This window comes from Citrus sinensis, chromosome 8, assembly GCF_022201045.2.
Source record: "Citrus sinensis cultivar Valencia sweet orange chromosome 8, DVS_A1.0, whole genome shotgun sequence".
In the NCBI taxonomy this organism is placed as follows: domain Eukaryota; kingdom Viridiplantae; phylum Streptophyta; class Magnoliopsida; order Sapindales; family Rutaceae; genus Citrus; species Citrus sinensis.
The window spans coordinates 21,830,076-21,857,236 of NC_068563.1; the positions used below are offsets into that span (position 1 = coordinate 21,830,076).

At 33.2% G+C, this 27,161-nt stretch overlaps 3 protein-coding genes across 3 annotated transcripts; all 3 read right to left on the reverse strand.

Annotated features, from left to right (window-relative positions):
- Positions 1-13,847: 13,847 nt before the first annotated feature.
- Positions 13,848-15,372, reverse strand: LOC102625849 (stemmadenine O-acetyltransferase-like). Its single transcript, XM_006487702.4, has one exon. The coding sequence runs from the start codon at positions 15,309-15,311 to the stop codon at positions 14,034-14,036; it is 1,278 nt and encodes a 425-aa protein (XP_006487765.2). The 5' UTR covers positions 15,312-15,372; the 3' UTR covers positions 13,848-14,033.
- A 3,852-nt stretch (positions 15,373-19,224) lies between these two features.
- LOC127899399 (secreted RxLR effector protein 161-like) lies at positions 19,225-19,812 on the reverse strand. The gene has a single exon (XM_052432768.1). It carries the CDS (start codon positions 19,810-19,812, stop codon positions 19,225-19,227), a length of 588 nt encoding a protein of 195 aa, XP_052288728.1.
- Positions 19,813-24,071: 4,259 nt separating this feature from the next.
- On the reverse strand, positions 24,072-24,656 carry LOC102624961 (uncharacterized). Its single transcript, XM_052432769.1, has one exon. It carries the CDS (start codon positions 24,654-24,656, stop codon positions 24,072-24,074), a length of 585 nt encoding a protein of 194 aa, XP_052288729.1.
- Between the last annotated feature and the right edge of the window lie 2,505 nt (positions 24,657-27,161).

Genomic DNA, 27,161 nt, shown 5'->3' on the forward strand with positions numbered 1-27,161 from the left:
TAAGGATGTATATTTTATCTTTGATGATTCATGTCTTGTGGTATTTGAAAAATTGAAGCAATTGTTGACATCATCACCCATCATTCAGCCCCCAAACTGGAGCTTACCATTCGAGCTCATATGTGATGCATCTGATTATGCAGTAGGAGCAGTATTAGGACAAAAAGTTGATCGAATTCCTCATGTTATTTACTATACTAGTATGACATTGAATGATGCACAGTTGAACTATTCAACTATTGAAAAAAAAAATGCTAGCAGTAGTGTTTGCATTAGAGAAATTTTAATATTATCTCATTGGTTGTAAAATAATTGTGTTCACCGATCATGCTGCTCTTAAATATCTTTTCACAAAGAAGATGCAAAAACTAGACCAATTCGTTGGGTATTACTTTTGCAGGAATTCGATTTGGAATTTAAAGATAAGAAAGACACAAAAAATGTTGTGGCTGACCATCTCTCTTGTCTCAATTTTGACACAATTACATTAACATTGAATGAATCTTTTCCAAATGAACAATTAATGCGTGTGGAAGTATTATCTTGGTATGCTGATATAGTTAATTATCTTGTTACAGGTCAACTTCTAGAGTATCGGACCAAGCAAGATAAGGCCAAATTTTTTGCGGAAATAAAGAATTTCTTTTGAGATGACCCTTATTTGTTCAAGTATTGTATAGATCAAATTGTTAGACGATGTGTCCCAGAAAGTGAATTTCAGAATATTCTTTCATTCTGCCATGAAAAAACTTGTGGAGGTCATTTCAGTGCTAAGAAAACAGCAACTAAAGTTTTACAATATAGTTTCTGTTGGCCAACTATATTTCAAGACACTTACACTTTCTGTTCTTCATGTGATAGGTGTCAACGAATGGGGTGCATTACGCGAAGGAATATGATGCCACTAAATCCAATTTTAGTGGTTGAGATTTTTTATGTATGGGGTGTCGACTTCATAGGACCATTTCCTCCTTCTTTTGGCCATCAATACATACTGGTTTCTATTGACTATGTTTCGAAATAAGTAGAAGCAATTCCATGTAGAACCACTAATCATAAGGTGGTGATAGGATTTTTGAAAAGCAACATTGTTTCATGCTTTGGATTCCCTCAAGTAATAATCAGTAATGGTGGTGCCCACTTTTGTAACAAAGCATTCAAAACTCTTTTGACAAAATATTCTATCACTCACAAAGTGGCGACTCTATATCATTCGCAAACTAGTAGCCAAGTTGAGATCTCCAATCGAGAAATAAAGTACATATTAAAAAAGACGGTGAGGTCAAATAGAAAATATTGGCCATTAAAACTCAATGATGCATTATGGGCGTATAGAACGGCTTTCAAGACCCCGATTGGGATGTCACCCTATAGGCTAGTGTATGGAAAAGCTTGCCACCTACCTGTGGAATTCGAGCATCGTGCGTACTGTGGAATTTGACATGCAGCAAGCTAGCTTAGAAAGAAGATTATAGCTGACGGAACTTGAAAAAATTTGTAATGATGCATACAAAAATACCAAGATTTACAAGCAGCAAATGAAAGTTTTTCATGACAAGCAAATTATGAGAAAATCTTTCACTCCTGGTCAGAAAGTGCTTTTATTTAATTATCGCTTGCACCTATTCCCAGGTAAGTAACGCTCTCGATGGTCTGGCCCCTTTATTGTTCACACTGTTTTTTCACATGGGGCAATTGAAATTAAGGACCCAAAGAATGGTGTCACGTTTAAAGTTACTAGTTAATGATTAAACCCATATCTAGAGTACCAACCACATGGAGAGGACACTGAAATAAATTTGAGTGACCCACCGATTTGAATTGAGATTTTTCTTTCTTTTCGGTGATTTAATTTTTTTTCTTTCTTTTTACTATTCTTTTGCTAATTGAAATTATTTTTACATAAGTGTGTTTGTTTAACCATTAAATTTTCTCTTATTGTTGTTAATCATGAGTGCCATAGCTAAACAATTCCCCCTAGACATTATTATACCACTTCAATATGTAAAATCTTATCTCAAAAGGCAGATTTAATTTTATAAAATATATCATATTTGGGCTCTGCAACCACCAGAGTTAGTATCCCATGTTGAGGATTTAGAAAGCCAACTCAAAGACATTGAGAGATGTGTCTACAACATCCAGTTAGAGCTTGAGGTAAATTCAATAAGAGGACGATTGTAATTTTCTTTGTGTGTTTTAGTTTGTTTTTCTGTTTGTGTGCTTTAGTTTGTTACCCCGGTGAATTGGCGGATAACGGTACTCCGTGATAATCAAGTCGGTTACTTCAGTTTCCCATAATAACTGATATTCTGAGGCGAAGGTATGGACTGAAACGAGATTTTAGCAAAGCTTCACAATTGATTCCCTTCACTTCCTCAGAATGCCCTCCTTACAATCCATAAAGGTCGGTCCGAACGCATGCGATTACTTATGAGGAATAACATACCTATTGACATCTGCTGGTTAATCGAGGCAAAAGTACGATTGGCAGGTGAGTTGCCTCCAAAATTTATTGCATACATGCCTGGTTGTGGTAAATGAAATTATGCAAGAAAACGAAGAGCTCGAAGAATTTCTGTTGCTTGTCATAAGTGTGCCAGAATGAGATGCGATAAAAAACCATGTTCTTTAGGAATTGTGTCTGATAACAGGGAATATAAAATTCAATTCATTAAGGATGGCTTGAATAAAGAGTCATTTGATGATATCTTTAGTCTCTTAAAACACATCCCAGTGGATATGTACAAGGAGCGATTCTCCAGTTATGGCCATTATTCCAAAAAGAGCATGCACGATATAGTCTCGAGAATCTGACTATAAACAACTATGTTTGCCAGTTTATATGAAAACATGGATGGGAAGCATATCCTCGACCCATAGAGGGCGTTCAAACCGTTTCTGGACATAAACCAGAAGAAGATGTGAGCCATAGTCGCAACTACTTGTAAATACCCTTTTACTTCACTGTTATTTTATTTCACTGTTGTGTTATCATTTGCATTATTGTCTTTAATTATTTTATTTTATCATTGTTTCTTTTTCTTTTTTACTGTTTCCTTTTTTACTCGTGAGCCATGTGCATTACACGTTAATTGACAATGACATGCTACCTCATACACAGCTGTGACCCACTGTCACCAAGATTCTTAAATATGACTTTTTGTTAAGCACTCACAAATTATTTTTGAGAAGTATCCCAATGGCAGCTACTCCCAATAAACAATTCAAGAACATTTGTGTGCTTTCTAGATTTAACTATGACAAATATAAAGAGTTCATTGAGGCAACCATAGATCTTGGTAGAAGCATAGCAGAGAGAAAATTACACTTGGTGTATGGAGGAGGTAACCGAGGGTTATCAAAATTAGTCTCAGAAGCTACTTTTGTCAGAGGAAGTCAAGTGTTAGGCATCATCCCAAGAGCCCTAAAACCTTTGGACAGTTTGTCTGACTCACTGACTGGAGAAGAGTTAGTCGTCTCAGGTATGCAAGAAAGAATAACTGAAATACTTAATCATGTTGATGCTTTTATTTTCCTACCATGAGATCTTGCAATTCTATAGGCACTTATCACATTAGCATCTTGGGCCCATCTGTACATTCACCAGAAACTCATCGGTTTATTAAATGTCAATAACTTTTATAATGGCTTTATCACATTTCTTAACCATACAATAAAAAATTATTTCATTCCTTCCACAATGAAAAAACTTTTTATTTGTGCTCACATTGCTAATGAGCTACTTGATCTGTTATAAGCTTATAAACCAGAGCCAAGCCCCAGGACATTTGTGTTGGAGTGTCCAAATAATGATGGTAATAGTAGCCGCAGTAAGAAGTACGAATTAGATTTAACTCTCTGCTTGTAAATAGTACACCATTTATAGAGAAACGGTTATCCGTTTATTTTATCCATGATTTAACACATTTGTTTTAATTTTTGGCTAATAAATAATACATTCCAAGATCATTTCATTGATCCAAAATGTTTTAAGGGCCAGTTTAATACATGATTCATGACCTCACATGTATTCAAACAATCAATTTATATAAGCATTCAAAAGTTAATAATTTAAACACATCACTTATATATCATGCTCAAAACACTTCGTAGATATCAACAATCATCAATCAATCAATTTCAATAGACTCAATAACATGGGTAGAAATGTTAATGCAAAAATTTTATCATCCCAAGTCCATGTTGAATTTTTGAAAATTGATCTTCTCAAAGAGGTTTCGTAAAAATATTGGCAAGTTATTTTTTCGTAGAAATAAACTCTAATGCAATATCTCCTTTTTGAACATGATCTCTCAAGAAATGATGTCTAATCTCTATATGCTCGGTTCTAGAGTGCTGAATGGGATTCTTTGAAAGATTTATAGCACTAGTATTATCACACTTGATAGGAATTTGTTCAAGATTAATGCCATAGTCTCTACGTGTTTGTTTCATCGAAAAATCTTGTGCACAATAACTCCCTGCAGCAATATATTCAGCCTCAGTGGTTGAGAGTGCAACCGAATTTTATTTCTTACTAAACTATAAAACAAGTGAATGACCTAGTAAATGACAAGTTCCACTAGTACATTTCATATCAACTTTGTAACCGACAAAATCTGCATCCGAATAATAAGTCAAATCTATATAAGTTCCTCTAGGATACCAAAGGCCAAGATCTATGGTTCCACTCAAATAATAAAAAATTCTTTTTACAGCTAGCAAATGAGATTCATTGGGACATGATTGAAATCTTGCACACAAACATGCACTAAACATGATATCGAGTCTACTTGCGGTTAAGTAAAGTAAAAAGTCGATCATACCTCGATACATTTTGATATCAACTTCTTTGCCTTTTTCATCTTTGTCAAACTTGGTTGTTGTGCTCATTGGAGTGCTTTTGGTCTTTGAGTCATCAATGCCAAATCTTTTTAGTAAGTCTTTCACATACTTGGTTTGATTTATAAAATTCCTTCCTCATTTTTTTTTATTTGCAACTGAAGGAAGTACTTTAACTCTCCCATCATACTCATCTCAAATTCTTTACTTATATAAGATGAAAATTATTTACACAACAATTCATTAGTAGAACCAAAGATAATATCATTAACATAAATTTGAACAAGTATATCTTGGTTCTTATGCTTAACAAAGAGAGTAATATCCGCTTTACCTATTGAAAAACCATTATTTAACAAGAAATTCTTAAGCCTATCATATCATGCTCTAGGTGCTTGTTTTAATCAATATAATGCTTTTGAAAACTTGTAAACATGATTTGGAAATTTTTCATTTTCAAAACCAGGAGGTTGTTTCACATAAACTTCCTCCATAATATAACCATTTAAGAAAGTACTCTTGACATCCATTTGAAATAAAATGAAATCTTTATGCATGTAAATGCTAAGAACATCCTAATGGATTCTAATCTAGCTACAGGTGCAAACGTTTCATCAAAATCAATTCTCTTTTCTTAGTTGTAACCTTAAACCATTAATCTAGCTTTATTCCTTACAACCACACCGGATTCATCCATTTTGTTTATAAATACTCAGTTAATGCCTATAATGGATTGATGTTCCGGTTTAGGAACTAATTCCCACACATTGTTTCTCTGAAATTGATTTAACTCCTCTTACATTGTTATAATCCAAGATTCATTATTTTCCACATCCGCAAAGGATTTTGATTTGATTTGAGATATGAATGCAGCATGCTCGCAAGTATTTCTAAAAGATGATCTAGTTGTTATGCCATGTGAGGGATCTCTTAAGATCAAGTCTTTAGGATGAGAAGAAACATACCTCCACTCCTTGGGGAGTGATTGAGAAGTACCTACATTTTGCTCTGCATTTGTTTCTTCATGTTGCTCCTCTTCATTTCCATGTAGGGCATCCTTTTGTTTATCATTTGGTGACTCTTCTTGTAGTTCTTCATATGCATCATTATCAACAACAACTTTCTCCGCAAAAGAGGGGTTAGATTCATCAAACGCAACATGCATAGATTCTTCCACAACTAGAGTTCTTTTGTTATAAACTCTATAAACTTTGCTTGAGTTTGAATACCCAAGAAAGATGCCAACATCGGATTTTGTATCAAATTTGCCAATATTATCCTTAGTGTTCAAAATAAAACATTTGCATCCAAAAACCTTGAAATAACCAATGTTGGGTTTTCTATCTTTCCAAAGCTCATATGGAATTTTATTGAGATAGGATCTAATTAACACACGATTTAAAACATAAGAAGCGGTGTTGACAGCCCCGGCCCAAAAATATTCAAGTAAAGAATTTTCATTCAACATGATCCTAGCCATTTCTTGAATCAACTTATTCTTTCTCTCAACAACTTCATTTTGTTGTGGAGTTCTAGGTGATGAAAATTGATGCACAATGCCTAGATTATTGCAAAAGATTTAAAATGCATGGTTTTCAAACTCTCCTCCATGATCACTCCTAATGCATGCAATACCATACCCTTTTTCATTTTGAATTTTCTTACAAAATACTTTAAATGCATTAGGAGCATCATCTTTATTAGCTAAGAATAATACCCATGTGTATCTTGAAAAATCATCAACAATTACAAAAGCATAATACTTTCCACTCAAGTTAGCATACCTTGAAGGTCCAAATAAATCTATATGAAGTAATTGAAGAGGTTTTGAAATAGAAATATGATTTTTGCTTTTAAAAAAGATTTTGATTTGTTTACCAAATTGGCATGCTTCACAAATTCTATCTTTTTAAAAACCGATTTTTGGAAGACCTTTAACTAAATCATTTTTGGAAATCTTTGAAATTAAATCCATGCTTGCATGTCCTAGTCTTATATATCATAATCAACCATCATCATGCAATGAGGAAAAATATTTATCAAGGGAAGATGCACAATCTATATCAATGGTATAAACATTAACACATCTATTTCCTACAAATAAAATCTTGCCATCACATGAATTCTCAATAACACATCTATTTTTATCAAAAATAACTTTATAACCCTTATCACACAATTGACTAATACTAAGCAAATCATGTTTCAAGTTTTCAACCAAACACACATTTTCAATAAGAGTAGAGGATACATTACCCACATTTCCGATACCAATGATTTTTCTTTTTGAGTTATCTCCAAAGAATACGTTTTCCACCGTTTTTTATTTTGGTAAAACTTGAAAACCAAGAGTAATTCCCTATCATGTGTTTCGAACATCCATTGTCCAAGTACCACTTCTTATTTTCTTTTTCTTTGATCCCTGTAGAAAAAGTTTCTAAGTTTTAGGTACCCAAAACTTCTTGAGTCCTTGAGTGTCAGTAATAGTTCTTTTTGGAACCCAAACACATTTCACACCATAATATGCATTTTTTTTCACGGGACATCTATTTTTCATGTGACTATTTTGTTGTAATAATGACATACAGCTTGATTATTAATAGAGGTACTCTTCACAAAGTAATTCTCATAATACTTTTGTTTCAAATTTGGCTTATAACCAATAACTCTTTTGTCAAACACACATTTATGTGAATTGAGCATGTTATCTCTTGCCCATTTGTGAATTTTAGCAAAATTTCATTTAGCTCATTATTCTTTTTCTTAAGCACTTCATTCTCTTTTGTCAATTCATCTACATATGATTTTTCATGCTCATATGAAGTACTGTGTTTACCTTTAAAAGATGCAATCTTATCATGCAACATTTTATTCTTTAATTTTAATTCTTTTATCTTCTTATTCAAAGAATCATTGCATTTTTTCCAGGGCATTCTTTTCATTTGTAAGTTCTAGCATTTTGTTTTTAAGACATGCCTTCTTCTTACCAATTTTTATCCACTCATCATGCAATTCTTTAAAAGCATCATGTAATTCATCATATGTAGAAAGATCACTTACCTTATCAACTCCATCTAATGATTCTTCCTCAATCGCCATGAGAGCTAGATTTGTCATTTCTTGATGCTCTTCATCACCACTCATTTCCTCATCGCTATTGTCCCATGTAGCTACCATTGCTTTCTTCTTGAGCTTGTTAAGAAGAGGACATTCAGACCGTATGTGCCCAGGCTTTTTACATTTATAGCAAGTGATTGACTCTTTCTTCTCCTTTTGATTCTTGAAGTTTCTGAACTTTCTCCGCTCACTAGTTTTCTTGTAGAATTTTCTAAATCTTCTAATTAGCATAGCCATCTCCTCATCATCCAGCTCGCTTTCCTCATCACTCTCATGTTTTAAAGCTTTGAGAGTAATGCTTTTCTTTTTCTCCTCATGCCTTTTTTCTGCTGTCAAATCTTCTTCATATGAAATGAGAGAGCTAATTAAATCATCAATAGGTAAAGTATTCAAGTTTTTGGCTTCTTCAATGGCAGTCCTCTTAGGTCTCCATTCTTTTGAAAGTGAGCTAAAGATTTTCTTCACTTTTTCACTACTAAAAAAATTCTTTCCTAGGGCTCCTAGGGTGTTCACTATGTCCGTAAATCGTGTATACATAGAATACACACTTTTATTTTGTTCTATTTGGAACAATTCATATTGACGAGTGTACCTACTGATTTTTTACTCTTTAACTTGACTTGTCCCTTCATAGACAACCTCAAGTTTATACCATATTTCTTGAGCACTCTCACAACTGGATACTCTATGAAATTATTTCTTATCAAGAGTACAAAACAGAGCATTTATTGCCTTGGAGTTTAAAGACATCTTTTTCTTTTCTAACTCACTCCATTGACTTGAAGGTTTTGGAATATCATCTCCTACTTCATTTTTTGTCATAGGCATGAATGGACAATTACAAACAACTTACCAAATTTCATAATCTAAGGCTTGCAAATAAATTCTCATCATAGTTTTTCAATATGGGTAGTCATTCCCGTCAAAGAACGGTGGTCTAGTTGTGAACTGTCCTTCCCTAAAGGTTGAGTCATTTTAGGTTGTCATAGATCTTTTACTCTAGATGGTTAAGTCCTGATACGAGCACTTCGCTCTGATACCAAATGAAATAATATCTTAGCAACCCAAGAGGGGGGTGAATTGGTTTTTTAAAAATTATGTAATTCTTAAACAAAACTTAATGCAAATCTTAAACGAATTTAAAGCAATAATAAATAAATCAACCAAAATATAAAAAGATAAGGGAAGAAAGATTCAAACATAGAGATTTTTACATGGTTCGGCCAACCTTGCCTACATCCACGGCTCCAAGCACACCGAGCTTGATGATTCCACTAGTCAAGCCTTCAAGGCTTCAAGAACACTTACAATTGACTTCTTACGTGTCAATCATGTTAGCCTAAAGGGCTACACAAAATGTAATTTTGATGATAACAAACGTGTGTCTTAAGTAAAAATAATAAATATTGTATTTCACATTTTCACTAGTTTTTTAAGGATAATATTTATGCAAGTGAATCAAGTGAAATCAAGCTCAAGACACTCAACGCACAATGGCGAAATCAAGAATAAAGTTTAGAGCTCAACGGACAAATTAGTGCGATAAATTCTTGTAAAGCCGGTATGATTTAATTGATGCATGATTTAGCATTTGAAAAGTTCAAGAGATTAATTTAATTAATTACTTTTTATAAACTAAAAGGTTTTATTTTTATAAGATAAAGTACCTTGTGGTTTTGAGTAATTTGGACTTAAATGTAAAGTTTTGAAATCTTTGATTTTAATAAGTATTATTATTAAATTTTGGAGTTGGATGTTTTTACAAATATTTGAAATGTTTTGGGCCATACTATAATTTATGAATATCTTGGACTAAAGTGAAATGTTTTGAGAACTTTGAAAAATATGGGTATTATGTTGAAAAGGACTTTTTTGCGAAATAATAATATTTTTGGGGCCATATCATAATTTCAAAAAGTTTTGGAAAGACAACTATAGTTAGGAAATTCTGAAATTGTACCTATTTGCAAAGTTTTATGACATTTTAGGCCATACTATAATTATAAATATTTTGGGCTAAAGTGTAATTTTAGTGAACAGTGTTATTGTAGCAAAATTCAAAAATAACGGTAATATCACTATTCTTGAGCGGCTAGCTGGATAAATCAAGCGGCTAACCGCTTGGGCACGGGAATTTGCCTATAACGGCTAGTTTTCGGGCTTTAACTATAAAAACTCAACTCAAACTTCATTCTAAGAACTAATACAAGCAAATATAAGATCATACAACATATATTGAGCTTCCAAAACGCAAATCATCATAGATTGAATCATTGTTGAGCTATTATTTGCATATCCACTCTTAAAGAGAGTTTTTGTTGTAATTTTCATTTCTTATCAAATTGTGAGTGTATAAGTGTGAGAAACACTTGGGGTGTGAAACCCTATTGCATATATAAAGAGAGGTACTTCACAATTAAAGAAGCACAACACGGAGCATAAAGTAGAAAACCAAAATTTGGCCTCCTTTCTAGAGAACCCAGATTTGGCGCATGGTGTTATGTTGATTTGTTTAATTATTTTCTTTATTCAAGTCTTGTAATGAGATTATTTCTTTTCATCTCTATAAAAGAGTTTATATTGATCTTGGATCCTAGATATTAAAGAATTGAAGAATTGCTATTGTTTACTTTGCGAAGTGCCTCGAGAATCGAGGATTAAGAGGAGTAGCAGTTATTCAGATAAAGCAGATTCAATCTAAGGTTTAGTAAGCGGTATGGTGATAAACTATAAGTGACAATCTTATGTTTAAGGTTGAGTAAGCTGTATGATAATACACTGTAAGTGAGAGTCCTAAGTTTGGTAAATTTATAGGTTATAATGTCTTAATTAGGGATGGCAATTGAAGGCCCTTCAGGCCCAAGCCCTCCAAAAGCATGTCCATACTTAGACGACCGAGTTTGGGCCTAAAGCCCAAAGGCTTGAGCTGGGCCTGCGCTTAGATAATTTTTTAAAAATGAATTTCTAATAGAGTTTGAAATAGGGAAAAAAAGTAAATGAACAATTAAAGGGTAAATTACCCCTAGCTGACATATTTTTTGACAAACTTAAAAAAGGTGAAACATTTTTTTAAAATAAGCGAGCAGGTGACAATTCATTAACTTTTCCGTTAATTTTAATAGGAACAGTAAATTAATTATAAAATGACATTTTTGTCCCTAGAGTTAATTACAAAATGACATTTATGCCCCTATAATAGCCACAAAATGATATTCCTATCCCTAAAATTAGTTACAAAATTTTTACCCCTACTCAATTATTTTTTATTTTTTAAATAGAAAAATTTATAAAAAAAAATTACATCTAATACAATTAACAGGCTTTTTATGGTTAAATTATACAATTGTTTTTTAAAAATTTCTTGTTGAATCAAACTTTGCCGTTACAATTTATAAAAAAAAATTTGTTTGATTCAACAAGAATTTTTGAAAAAAAAATTATATGATTTAAAAAAAACCCGTTAATTACACTTAGATGTAATTTTTTTTATACTTTTTTCTATTTAAAAAATAAAAAATAATTGACTATAAGCAAAAATATAGTTTGTAACTAATTTTAGGGATAGAAATGTCATTTTGTGGCTATTATAAGGGCAAAAACGTCATTTTGTAATTAATTTTAGGGGCAAAAATATTATTTTGTAATTAATTTACTGTTCCTGTTAAAGTTAACGAAAAAGTTAACGGATTGTCACCTGCTCGCCTATTTTTAAAAAATGTTTCATTTTTTTGAAGTTTGTCAAAAAATTTGCCAGCCAGGGGTAATTTACCCACAATTAAATTAAAGATGATTAATTGATTATTCAATATATAATAGACTAATAATCAAATAAAAAAAATATAAGACTAATAATCAAATACAAAAAATATCAAATATAAAATGTAAAACCCATAATATATAAAATTAAAAAAATTTTATTTATAAAATATAAAGCCCGGGTCAAGCTTAGGATTTTCCCATGACCCCATATCCAGGCCCATCTATTATGGCCTATTAAATTTTCAGCCCATGACTAGGCCCATTCGTTGATGGGCCGAGCCAGGCCCAAACTGTTTTGCCATCTCTAGTCTTAGTCTTAACTTAATGAATTGCTTTTGATCTAGACGTGGTCTCGTCGGTATAGAATTGATTAACTTAAACCACGTAAATATCTCCATGTCATTTAATTTCTACAATTTATTGTTTTTAGCAAAATTAATATTTTTAATGCAAATGAATAGTAATATGAACAATATCCATAAACAATAACTATAAACAGTACTAGAGAATAGTAACTATGAAAAATATCTTTAAAAAATTAATTTAGTTTAATTAATTTTGTGCTTTTAATATAATTAGGTTAATTATATTGGAGCTTTTCTCGGGCTTCATTCTATAAAAGAATTTAATTAATTAAATCATTAATTAATTAGTTTTAAGATTTTAATTGCCTACATCTATTTGTAATAAATTTAAATTGCTTTCAATCTTAAATGGAAGGAAAAATTAATAACATAAATTTTTTAAGTTGATGATATGTTTATTAATACAAAATTAGACTGCCAATACAAATTTAATATCTAATTGATAAACTGAGAGAAAAAATGAATAAGAAATAGGAAGTTGACCATAATACCAACTGCCAATTGCCATGCACGTGAAACTAGGATGATTTAATGTATAATGCTTAAGAAGTTAATTAATCGTACAATGCAACTGAACTAACTTGTTTTATTTTTGGTTTTACTCCATCATTTTTAAGTGGTTTTAAGAGTTCATGTCTTTAATTTTTTTAGCAAAAGTATTTATTTTTTAATTCAACATTGAGAACTTGGTGAAAGTGTCTGAATAAAATTAAACATCTATTAAGCATTTATTTCTGAAAAATTAAATTTTTTTACCTTATTAAAACGATATATTTATTTTTTTGTCAATTAAATTTACAAGAATAAAATTATAAAAGCAATGTTTAAAAGATATTTTATTTGAAGTCAAAGGCTAGCTTCTGCAGTAACGAACATTCCTAAAGCTCAGGTCTAGGGTTTGAACTTTATTAGATGCATGAGATATACAAAAATATATTTCATTCCAAACTAACAAGATTAAAAATAAGACTATTATTCATATTAAAAAAATGCCACTTAATAAACAGATTGTTCTTCTTACTCCAATAAATTACTACGCGTACAAAGGCAAAAGCAGAAAACAATGTTTTGAAAGCGTGAAAGAGACTCAGGAATGACCGAATGGTTCAGGATTAATAAAAATTCGAGTCTTTGTATTTTATATATTTTCAAATTAATATATAATTTGTATATATCTATCAAATAAGTCCCTAAACCGGTTGTTGGCCGAACTAGACTTTATAGTTATGTTGCTTGTGCTTACTTTTCCATAAACAATGGAAAAAAAAAACGAGAGAGAAAGAAGAAATATATAACAGAGAAATGAAAGTATAAATTTTTTTAATTTTAAATTATTCTTTATGAACTCACGAAAGTTAATTGGTCAAATAAATAAGAGGGGTGAGGTGAAATTTACCATGTACATACATTATAGTGAAAATGATAAAGAGCCCTAACATTAACACAATGACAATAAAAATAATTGTGAAACTCTGTGATTTAATAGTATTAATTAGAAAATAATTTTTTTCTACTTAACAATATAATACCATATAGTTTTACAATTGTTTATCGCCATTATATGAGAATTCTTTATTTTAAATATCAATACCTTATATATAAATAGTTGAGTCTGCCACCACCTGATTAAAGATCATTCTCTTGAGAATTTAACTGGGCCAATAATATTATTCCTCATATCATTAGAATCATATATATATATATATATAAACTCAAATAAAATCAAGAGAAATAACAAAATCAATTATATATAGGGCAAGCTATGAGTAGTATTGTAATATTGCAATATTCATAACTTTATTTCACATAAAATAATGCTAAAGAGACAAAGTACGTGATAGAGCGCTCACAGAATAACTAAATGATTGGCACCAGCTAGCCTTATTACAAAATTTTAAACACCAAAAATATATTTTATGGATCGAGAACACGGAGTGATGGGGCTAGCTAAGGGGAAACATAAGCAAGTAGCTCCTGGTCATTTCCAAATTTGGCCATAACTTCTTCCTCCAAGTGAACCCATGCCTCAATTCCATCTCCAGATTTGGTGTCAATCAAATGAATTATATTCTTATAAGGCAAACGACCCCAAGCAACCCACATAGGCTTCCCCAACCCAAAATCTGCTTCGTATACAGGAAACTTACATAAACTTGAGAAGAAGCAATAACCCAATTCTCCTCTGTCAACTATTTCACCATTCGTTATGACTAAGTCGGTGAGTTCTGAGTGTTCAAGCTTCATTACTTTCAGATAATCCTTATCTACTTTGCATATAGCGTCTCTGAACTTGTTTACCATTCGATCATCATCATCATTTTCTTCTAAAACTGTTACAGCAGCTCCAATAATATTCCCAAAAGAATCGTCCGGCAGCGGTGGTTCCATCCTCTTACGCAAATTCACTAGATGGACCAGCATATAAGGTCTTTCAGGACTAATCTTGATACGAGTAGAAGCCGCTAGACGACTCCATATAAAAGCTGACAATGCCTCAACACGGGTTGGGTATATCCCGTTGTCTAACCCATATTTGTCTCTAAGAGCAGTTATCTTAGGCCCCTCAAACAGAAATTTCTTCAGCACAATTTTCTTTGGCCTAGGATCGACACTCACGCCTGAGCTGCCACCTGCATCCTTGGGGGGAAAGAGCCTGGCGGCCGCAAATTCTGGAAAAACATTTTCACTCCCGCCACGAGCAGCAGCAGCCCAGTTTTTGGTAAACGTAATCAAAGACGAAGCATCTGCTATCTTGTGAGAAATCATCACAGCAATAGCAACACTGCCACAGTTAAACATGTTAACTTGAATGGCAATGGGTAAACCATTGATACTGACAACGTCTTTTTCCTGATCAAATGGGCGAAGTTTGTTGAACTCACTTGGAAGTTCGTTGATGATTTCTGAAAGTAGGCAGCTGACTTTAGCCTCCGAGAAAACGACTCCCTCATCGTTGCAATCTACATAGCTGTTCTTGACGCGTCCGGCTAAAGGATAGTACTTGGTTAGCACATTGGACAATGATGATTTAAGAGAGTTAATGAATAGGTGGTTGTTGTTGCTAACAAGTTTGTGATCATCAAGATGATAGAAGTACAGCAAAGACATATATAATGGCGGAGCGGTTTGATCAAGATAGGAAAAGTGGTAATGGCGAAGGTGATTTGGGGTTGGGGTTGATGGTTTGATCATTTCTCTAGAGATTGTTTCGACAGTGATTTTCATTTTTACGAGGAAGAGTTAAAATACCCAATGTTTCTAATTGGCTATTTCGGCTTTCTATATTCTTAAACTATGTTGATGAGTCTATTACTTACCGCTATGAAACTTATAAATAGAGTTGTAATGGTGAGAAAAATATGGTGCATGTTTTCTCTTTTTCTAGAATAAATTAAAATTTTAGTTTCTCGAAGTTTTCTTATACTTGACTTTTGAGTATAACGAATTGACATCCTTTCTTAATTTTTAAGCCAAATTTTTTTCACTTTTTTTTTTAAATCTACCAAAAAAATAGACTTAATTGTAAAAAAGTGAAAGAAATTTAACTGAATTGCCAAGAAAATTCAAAATTAAATTTGGCCATTCATTAAACTAAGAAAGGCGAGGAAGCGAAAAAAAGAAGGGAGGATCTTTGTCCAAGTGTAATAGCTTAATATGACTTATTTTTCTATGCAAATTTTATAACAATGACTAAAGTAAGATAAGGATGTATATATATCTAGATAATGGTAAAGAGTACGGTAATTAAAATTGACGTAATACTGAATAATATTTGGTGTATATGTAATATTCATGAATATATTTACTACAATTGTACTCTTTTTTTCCTTTTTTGGCTATGTTAAAAAAATATAATGGTGGAGCGGTTTGATCAAGATAGGAAAATCGGAAATGGCAAAGGTGATTAATTGGGGTCAGAGTTGATGGTTTGATCATTTCTCTAACCATCGTTTCAGCATTTATTTTCAATTTTAGGAGAAAAACTTAAAATGACCAATGTTGCCAATTAGTTATCTAGGTTTTCCGTATTCTGAAAATTACGTTGATGAGTCGATTACTCATCGTTATGAACCTTGTATATAGAGTTGAAACTCTCTTCTTTTTGCAGGTAATGGTAAGAAAAATGTGGTAAATATTTTCTCTTTTTCTAGAATGAAATTTTAGCTTTTCAAAGTTTTTCTATGGTTGCCTTTTGAGTATAATAAGCTTAAAGATTAGAATTCATTACTAAGCTCAGTTTTTGCTTAACACTAGATTAATGGTTATAATTTTATTTTTATTTTATTTTTTCATCTATTACTTAACAATGATTGATTAAGTAGGTACGAAAAGCTCAGTTCATTTGTCCTAGTCTTAATACAACTCCTTATATTGTCAAAATTTTATTATAATCATTGATAAATTTAACATTGAATAACATAAGGATATATATATATATATATATATATATATATATATATATATATATATATATATATATATATATATATATATATATATATATATATATATATATATATATATATATATATATATATGTTCCAATCCGGAATTTAAAAATGCGGGACCGTCCAGAAAAACGCATAAACCGTGCGGTTTAAGAGCTTTAAGTTTAAACTTTTAAAACTCTGCGATTTTAAAGTTTTCCAGGACATTTCCCGCACTTTATTATCCCGGACTAAAAAACAAATATATATATATATATGTTCCAATCCGGAATTATAAAGTGCGGGAATGTCCGGAAAAACGCATCAATCGTACGGTTTAAGTGCTTCAAATTGTAAGCCCTTAAAACCCTGTGATTTTAAAGCTTTCCCGGACTTTTCCCACACTTTAGGATCTCAGATCAGAAAACGACTATATATATATATATACTCATTTAATCCCTATATTTTGAATAAGTATCCATTTAGTCCTTACATTTTGAAAAATACATTAAGACACTACTATTGCTAAATACTTTTTCGCCCTTTTTTTTCTTTGCCATTACAATAATAATACCCTTGCTTCAATTTTGAAAGCATTAATTAATTTATCCATAAAAAAATTAATTAGAAAATTGACTAATAGTTGTCAAATTAAAAGAATTAGTTTTTTTAATACCCTTGTGACATTCTTTCTAATAAGTATTTAGAGATTAGTTAATACCAGCTAACTTCGCCATGCTTAATACCTCACCAAAGCAAACATACTCTTGCAAGGGTATTATTGTAAATGTAAAAAAAATAAAGGTAAGAATATCACATATGTAATATTAGGGTTATCTTGAGATATTTTCGAAATATAAGAGTTAAAGGGTACTTAACTCAAAATATAGGGATCAAACAAATATTTGTATTATATATTCGGATGATGGTAAAGAGCATGGTAATTAAAATGGACATAATATTGAATAATACAATGTATAGATGTTGTGTTTATGAATATGTTTATTACAAAGTGTACTATCCCTCTCTCTATTTTTCCTCTTTTTTTTTGGGTATCTTGAAAATAATTGGCCATATTTCAAAAAACAAAAAATGAAAAGCTATTGCTCTTGTTCTTTTCAAAATAAGATGGATAAATTAAAATTTATTTTTTAAAAATTTTATCAAATACCAATATTAACATTTAACTTCTTAAATTATCTTCGGCTACATCAAAAGAAATATCAAATGGTTAGGGGGGAGGCAAGAAAAAGAATGGATCATGGCCCCTGTAAGAAAAAAATTAATATACTCGGAAACTAAGCTATATAATAAGAGATCATTGTAGTACATGCTTGTATTTATCAAAATGCCAAAGTATATATTCCTTTAAAATAAGCTAATTTTAATTGTAGTACATGTTCGACTCTCTTCTTCTCTCTTATATTTCCAATTAAGCGGCTCTCTCCTTTTAAAACTTTAATTCTCAATTCTCACGTTTTTTAAATTCATTCTTTGAGAAGGTTAGTTTATTATTTAGCTTCTTTGTTTAATTTTCAAAAATGAGAGATGATTTCTTGCAAATTATTAGGTTACTTAAATCGTAAAGGAATTAAATTGCAGAACCTTTAGTTCAAAATCAACAACACATGAGTTCTGTTCCCTGAAAAAATGCACAGCCAAAGTTTTGCTAATTTTTTTTTCTTATTTCTGTATTTTTATACTTTTACTTGACGAGATATTTTGAGATAGAATGTGAAAATTTTATTGAAATATAAATATTATCAAATTTATTTCTTTTGAAGTATTTTATTTTTTCGTTAATAAATGCTTATTTAAGTTAGAAATTTATATCGTTTATATGTCTTCTATGCTTTCATCTTATCTTTCTCTAACTCATCTTTGAGAATACCTGTTGTCTACAATGAAATAAAATTCAAAATAGGATCTTTTTCTTTTTTTTAAACAAAAACGTTTATAGATTTTGGATGCAAAGTTAGTATTCCTATCATTTAACACGCCGTTTATTCATTGATTCTATGAAATTATATCATTAACGATAAATCAAAAAATTATTTTTTTCTAAATACATGGGAGATTGTCAATTGATGGTACATCATTTAAGATACAGGTAATAATTAAGCATATCATTATTCATTTTTTAAGTAAGGATTTTAATTAAGGCATTTTTTGCTTTTTACATTTGATGCATAGTTGGAATTTGAAGATGAAAAAGGAGAATTATTATTGCAAATCGAGTTACAGAAATGAGCTCAGCTTAGTATTTATAGTGGAATCTAATACTTGCTGAGTACTCTAATTACAGCTAAGCAATGTAACTAATAAGTAACTAACTTTGATCTAACTGAATTCAATACAATTAATAAGTACTGATTTGTTAACTAATTGCTGCATGATCCAGCTGCATGGGAATCTCTTCATAACAGTTTTGCCATCTGGAACCTCCCAACTTCTCACGTGTACATTTCACTTTCATTCACAGACTAACTACTGGATTTACAGCTGGCTTGATTCCAGCTGGCACTCCAACGTGTGTTGCATTTGATTCAGCTTCATCAGCTAATTCAACACCCCTTCTCGAACTTAAGTCTTTTGGAAAGACTTTAAGTTTGCTTTTGAAGAAGCTAAATTTAGGATATGTAAGAGGTTTAGTTAATATATCAGCAACTTGATCATTTGTAGACACAAAAACAATTTCAACCTCTTTCCTCTCAACTTTGTCTCTTACAAAGTGAATATCTATTTCTTACAAAGTGAATATCTATTTCAATGTGTTTATTCTTAGAATGCATTACTGGATTTGTAGCTATAGCAACTGCACTTGTGCTGTCACTTAGCAGTAGTGGAGTACTCTGAAGTCTGATGTCTAGTTCCTTAAGAATTGAGCAGATCCAAGTCAATTCTGAACAAGCCAATGCCATAGCTCTGTATTCTGACTCTGCTGATGATTTTGATATTATGCTCTGCTTCTTTGAACTCCAGTTGATTAAGTTTTCACCCAGAAAAACACAGTAGCCACTAGTTGATCTTCTGTCGTCAATATCACCACCCCAATCTGCATCAGTATACATTACAAGATCCAGAGAATCAGATCTCTTGAAGGTTAAGCCATAATCTATAGTTTCCTTGAGATACCTTAGTACTCGTTTGCAAGTAAGCCAGTGAGGTTGTAAAGGGTTAGCCATGAATTGACTTAGCTTGTTTACAGCATATGCAATTTCAGGTCTTGTTAACACTGCATACTGTAATCCTCCAATAGCTTTCCTGTATTGAGTTGCATTTGTAAAATCTTCACCCATGTTTTTACTAAGCTTTTCTGTTGTGGCCAAATGAGTATCAGTTCCATTGCATTCTTTCAAGTCAAACTTGGCAAGCAGATCTTTTATGTACTTTGACTGGGATAATACTAAAGTATCATCATTTTTAATCACTTCAATACCAAGAAAGAAATTAAGATTCCCCAAGTCTTTTTAAGAGCAAAGGTGCTGCTAAGGTTATTGATAAGTTGTTCTATTTCAGCATTATTGTTTCCAGTCACTATTATATCATCAACATAAATCAACAGCATAATCACATCATTCCCACTTCTTTTAAAAAATAAGGATGTGTCTGATCTGGTTCTAGTAAATTTCCAAGACTCCAGAACTGACTTGAGTTTATCAAACCATGCTCTTGGTGCCTACTTCAATCCATAGAGAGCCTTTGTCATCTTACACAAATGATTTGGATGCTCTAAATTTTCAAAGCCTTCTGGCTGAGGCATGTAAACAGTTTCACTTAGCTCCCCATTGAGAAATGCATTGTTGATATCTACTTGTCTCAGCTTCTAGTTGTTTATAACAGCAAGACTTAGTATAATCCTTATGGTTGCTGCCTTGACAACAGGACTGAAAGTTTCTTGATAATCAACCCTTTCTGTTTGTAAAAGCCCTTTTGCCACCAAACGAGCTTTGTATTTGTTGATTGATCCATCTGGATTTTGCTTCACTCGATAAATCCATTTGTTCCCAACCAACTTCATATTTTTTTGAAGAGGAACTAAACACCATGTCTGATTTCTCATTAAAGCACTGAACTCTTCCTGCATTGCTTGTTTCCACTGATGGTTATTCAAAGCTTCAGCTACACTTGAAGGTGTGTCAAGAGACAGGGACTTTTCAGTGTTGTACAATTTTGGTTTGAATATGCCATTTTTGGCTCTAGTTGTCATAGGATGTGAAGGTCCAGGTTGATATATAGGCTGAGATGTTTCTGGAATTTGAGTGTTTGGTTCAAAATGATTTGAAAAAGAAGTTTGTTGGGATTCAGGTGTGCTGATTTCATTATCATGCATTGAATTTATTTGTTCAAGGTTGTTGTTAGGATTTTGTTCATTAGAAGGATCATCTAAGTTAGTTGTGTCTTCTAATGAACTTGTACTTGCTGCTATTACCTCATAATTTTGGGTTTCTGAAGGAAATGATATTGAGATAAACTTGCTAAATGTGTTTGCAGGTTCTGGTGTACGAGTGGACTTTGAGACTATGAAACTTGGATCATTTTGGAAAGGGAAAGAATTCTCATTGAAGTTGACATGTGCAGCAATATAAATTCTGCCATTTGAGTTTAGACACATATAACCCTTGTGCAAGTTACTGAAACCTAAATGAACACATTTTGAGGTATGAAAATTAAACTTATGACTATTGTATGGTCTTATGAAAGGGTAACACTCACAACCAAAGGTCTTAATTTGAGAATAACTTGGTTTCTTGGAATAAAGGGCCTCAAAAGGTGTTTTGTGATTCAATGTAGGTGTACTGATTCGATTGACAAGATAAATAGCATTATAGAATGCTTCCCACCAAAACTTAAGAGGTATATCAGCTTGAGCAAATAGTGTCAGTCCAGTTTCAACAAGGTGTCTGTGTTTCCTCTCAGCCTTCCCATTTTGGTGGTGTGTATAAGGGCAAGAATATCTTATAGTTATTCCTTCATTTCTGAGGTAAGGTTCAAAAGCTCTGTATTCCCCTCCCATGTCACACTAAAGTGTTTTGATTTTCAGCTCTAGGCTTTTTTCAATTTGGTTTTTAAAGACAATGAAAGCTGACAGTGCTTGAGACTTACTAGCTAATCCATAAATCCAGGTGTAGTTAGTTTTGTCATCAATGAAAGCAATGTAATATTTGAACCCCTGGTTTGAAATGGTTTGTGCTGGACCCCAAAGATCACTGTGAATAATCTCAAGGGCAGTAGATGATTTTGATTCACTACTTTTGAAAGACAGTCTGTGCATCTTTCCATATTGACAGGCTTTGCAAAAAGACAACTCAGACATTTTATTGCCAAACGAGATATTACAAGCTGATAATGTTTTCCTAAGATCAGAAACATTTGGATGACCTAATCTCATGTGCCAAAGATCAAGAGTTTGGTTGATTCTTTGATCTTTACAGCTTGTACAAAGTTCTTTAGAAACAACAGACATCATGGACTCTGGTTTATTTATTTTACAAACTGAAAGTAGACTAGAATGTGAAACTGAAGATAATAAAATAGACTTGACTTGAGAGTGATTTAGAGGCAGGTTCAGCAGCTTGTACAGTCCATCTTTAGCCACACCTTTCATGAGAACAATCCCCCTTCTCTTATCCTTAACAACACAATATGTTTTGTCAAATTCAATGCATATATTGTTATCACTCAAGAGTTTTGATATGCTAATTAAATTTTTGGTTATTTGTGGTACAAAAAGAATGTGGTTTAGTTTAATGTATTTCTGGATATCAGGTTCAAGTGTGCAAAGCAATGTATAACCAACAGAAACAATTTCAAGTTTTGAACCATTACCTACTGCAAGCTGGTGATTTCCTTTGTACTCAGAACTTATGCTTAAGTTGTTGAGATTATTAGTAACGTGATCTGTTGCTCCACTGTCAAGATACCAGCCTCCACTTTTAGTTTCTGCACTTTCAGCCACATAAGCACTTCTTTTGTTCCCTACAACATTAGGCACATAGTTTTTCTTAAACCTATACCAGCAGTTTACAGCAGTGTGATTCTTCCTGAAGCAGATCTGACATGGTCCTTTAGGTGTTTCTTCATCAATGTGAGCTTTTCCTTTCATTTTCTCCTGTGCTGGATTAAAATTGCCTCCACCAGAATTACTTCCATATTGCCTTCCATTCTGATTGGTAACATTTCCAGTGTTATTGAAATTTGGTTGCCAATTTCTCCTCTGGTTTCCCCTGTAGTAAGCAATGTTTGCTTGAAAATCCATTCCACTGACAGAATTCTGATGTTCAATCCTACTTTCTTGACTCAACAGCATGCCATAAACCTCTGATGGAGTTATGCTTTCTGATTTAGCATTGATTGTAGCAACAATGGAGTCATACTCAGGTCCAAGCCCAGCAAGTAAACACAATACAAAGTCATCATTACTCATATGATTTCCAGCAGCTCTTAGTGGATCCAGATTCAACATCATCTTAATATAATATTCATGAATACTCATCGATCCCTTTTCTAGTTGTCTGGATTTGAGTTCTTAAGTGAAGAACTCTTGACCGAGACCTAGCACCAAACTATTCAGAGAGTGTTTGCCATACCTCTAGAGATGAGCTTGCTCCAATGACAGCACTTAACACTTCTTCACTCAGAGTTGAAAGCAGCCAGCTCATGAGTTGTTGATAAGCTTTTCTCCAGATTTGAAACTGCGGATTTACCACAGTGATCACAGTTTGATCGTTATCGACATTAACAACCATTCTACTTGGAGGATGATAGGACTTAGGGCTAAATTAGGGCTAACTTTTATTGATTAAATCAAAAGAAAATAAACAATCAATCCTGACCTACAATTCGAGAGGTAGGTCAATCACTCCCAAAACTCCTAATGGTTCCTAATACCAGACAAAACTCAACATAAACCCTAAATGACTTCATAATCTCTTATTTATAGCTAAACCCTAATTAATAATAAAGTTATTAAATTGCCCCTGCCCCTAAAATTACTAAACAGCCCCTGCCCCTTTATATTTGCGCCTAACATAAATTTTTATCGGCCTTAGTAAGCATAGCACGGCTCGGATTTCCTGCTTCAGTCCCTTCATAAAATTCCCTTCCAACACTGCCTTTGAGATGTCCACTAGACATCCCGACAACAGCTCAAACTTTTTCCTATACTCCATGACCGTTCTCTCCTGGGTCAAGGCAAAAGTTCATGCAAATCCCCTTCTTGAGTGGCCTAAAATCTCTCCAATAGCCGGTCCTTAAATTCACCCCACGACCTCAATGGTTGTCGTTGTTCTCGCCATTGAAACCATGCAAGTACCTTTCCCTCCAAACATAATGTCGCTGCCATTAATTTTTCCCTCTCTGAGAGTCCATTGATGGTGAAATAGCACTCTACCCTATACACCCCTCCATAAGCATCCTCGCCTTCGAAAATAGGCATTTTCAGTTTTCTTACCCTAGAATCCGCTCCAAATTAAGTCTGACCCGCCCAATTTCGTGCCATTAGAGGTCGCCAAACTCCCGAATCTACTCTAGTGTCTGCAAATCCCGAAGACCCAACCTAAAATTCTCCTTGCCCAGCCCCATATTGGGCTGAAATCCCTCGCCCAACTGCATTCCTGTCATAACCGCTTCCTTTCTTGCAGATAACCCCTCTTCCTGGCCATCTGCCCCTAAATACGACCTGTCCAGACCCAAAATCGCCCTGCCCAGGCCCAAATCGAGCCTGCCCTGGCCCACAGCAGCCCTGCCCAACCCAAAATTCGGCCTGCCCAGGCCGTGTCTCACCCCCAAATGCCGCCAAGTCGCCAAGCCCGTCCACCCCCGAATCTTGCGTGCCCCATTCCAATGCCGAAGCACCGATTCCCAACCCTAAACTACCTCCTCCAGCCGCGTAACCCTCAGATCCACCGTCCCCTGCCGCAACCCAGTGTCCTTTGCCACACCCAACACTAGGAAAGGCTCCCATAGGCCGTAAGTACCCTAGGCTAACCTCCCTGCCACCAAATCCGCCGTGAACTGTTGCCCCTGGCTGTGCAAGATTGGTGGTTTTCGTGTTGCCCGATCCTTCTACCACCACACCGTTTTGGCATGTTGATACTGCCAATGGTCGGTTGAGGTGGAGATCTATCAATTTCAACAACATGGCTTCAAGGGATGAAAATTTTTGTTAAACGTTATTAAATCGCTTGGCAATGGTGGCCTTGAGCGATCCAATCTCCACTTCCAATTTTTCTTCAAGTGCGTCCACTTTCTTTGATGCCATTGTCTCAGGATTCTTGCTCTGATACCACTTTGATAGGACTTAGGGCTAAATTAGGGCTGACTTTTATTGATTAAATCAAAAGAAAACAAACAATCAATCCTGACCTACAATTCGAGAGGTGGGTCAATCTCTCCCAAAACTCCTAATGGTTCCTAATACCAGACAAAACTCAACATAAACCCTGAATGACTCCATAATCTCTTATTTATAACTAAACCCTAATTAATAATAAAGTTACTAAATTGCCCCTGCCCCTAAAATTACTAAACAGCCCCTGCCCCATTATATTTGCGCCTAACATAAGTTTTTATGGGTCTAACAGAGGATTCTTAGTATTATCAGTCAGATCTTCAAGTTCGTTTGCATTGATCGTAGCAATAACTTGAGATCGCCATACAGGTAATTGTTGTTTGTAAGCTTGATCGGAGTATTGAAAATCAGAGAGTTAACTGATGAGTTGTTGATTGAGTTTGTGATTGGATTTGCAGTTGAGCTTGAAGCTCGAGTGCTTGTAGCTTGAAATTCATTATTTGCCATTTTAACGACTGGCTCTTATACCAAGTTGGAATTTAAAGATGACAAAGAAGAATTATTATTGCAAATCGAGTTACAGAAATAAGCTCAGCTTAGTATTTATAGTGGAATTTAATACTTGTTGAGTACTCTAATTACAGCTAAGCAATGTAACTAATAAGTAACTAACTCTGATCTAACTGAATTCAATACAATTAATAAGTACTGATTTGTTAACTAATTGCTGCATGATCCAGCTGCATGGGAATCTCTTCATAACAGTTTTGCCATCTGGAACCTCCCAACTTCTCACGTGTACATTTCACTTTCATTCCCAGACTAACTACTGAATTTACAACTAGCTTGATTCCAGCTGGCACTCCAACGTGTGTTGCATTTGATTCAGCTTCATCAGCTAATTCAACAATGCTTAATACAACATATTTCAAATAATATATTTCATGTGGTACTAGTCGCGTCCCACTTAAGACTGATGTTAATGTGATGCATGTTTCTTCTTTATTGCTATCTAATCTTTCTTTCACCCATCTTTTGAGAATAGCGATGGCCACAACGTAAAAAAATCCTAACTGTAGTAAAATTTGGGTAAATTGATACTTTCAATTAATTAACATTTTGTGCATGTCCTGACTTTAAGGCGAACATTTTAAACTAATAAATTTATAAGTACATTATTGAAACATGTTTGTAGTTTCATTTAGAACCCGTCAATATATAAATTAATAATGTATTAATATGCGATTAAATCTATACAAATAATCAATCAATATTTACATGCTAACAGGAAATTAAATCGATTGATTTACATTATGCACTCTTGATCATATAGGAGATTAAAAAAGACTATCGTATCTCCTAAAGGATTTTGGACGATTGATGCCCTGAGATTCGATAAATAATTTTAAAGTAAATTGAAGATTGATTAAACAAAAATATGTTTGATTGAGAGAAGGAAGCCGATTTTAACATGGCATGGGAACCGTGACAATCTATCTAAGGATGGCAATTTTCTCCACAAACATTTATTTGTTTGCTAAAACTACTTGTTGAGGTTAATTTTGCGAGTAATAGGTAGACTTAGTAATATAAATTAAAACGCATTGCACATAATGGGTGAGCTTGGTAAAGAAGGAAAGCTGGCAGATATCCACGTAGGTAACTGATATCCCACAATAATTTTATTTTTAATATTTAAACATAAAAGTTTACAAGTTAAAATTAAAAAAAAATGTTAGACTTAATCCTAATTTCCTAAACCTAAAAGCAACCAGCTGCAACTACTCCCATCAAGCAAACATAAAAGTTTACATTCCATTCTTGGGCATGCAGTCGCGTACCACGTCACCTCTCTATGCTGTGCTATTATCCTTTAACCTTAATGATGACAACGTTTATAAAAGATATGCTGTCTTTGGCATTTTACAACATCAATTTGTTAAATTATGCCGTTGATATTGTGCTGTACACAGCCAATTTTGTTGAAGTGGTGATCTTGTCTGCATCCAGCCTGGAAAACTCAAGATACCCAATGTTGCTAATCGGCTGTAATTGTTTAAGTTGCCTCAATTCTTTCAAAGTCATGGTTGGGCGGTGCCAAACCATGAACATTTCTCAAATTGGCCACCCAAAATTAAAGTCCAAGGAGGTGCCGCCCAAGGAAAATAAAAACAAAAGGGAAAAAGAAGAAAGAAGACAAATGAGGAAGAAGAAAAAGAAGAAAGAGGAAGAAAAAAAATGAGTGCCGGGCCAAAAAAGAAGAAGAAAAAAATAATAATATTATTATAATAAAGCATGAACAGTAGCCAAGTTTTGGCTATAAAAAGAGGCTCCTCCTCTTCATTTCTACATCCA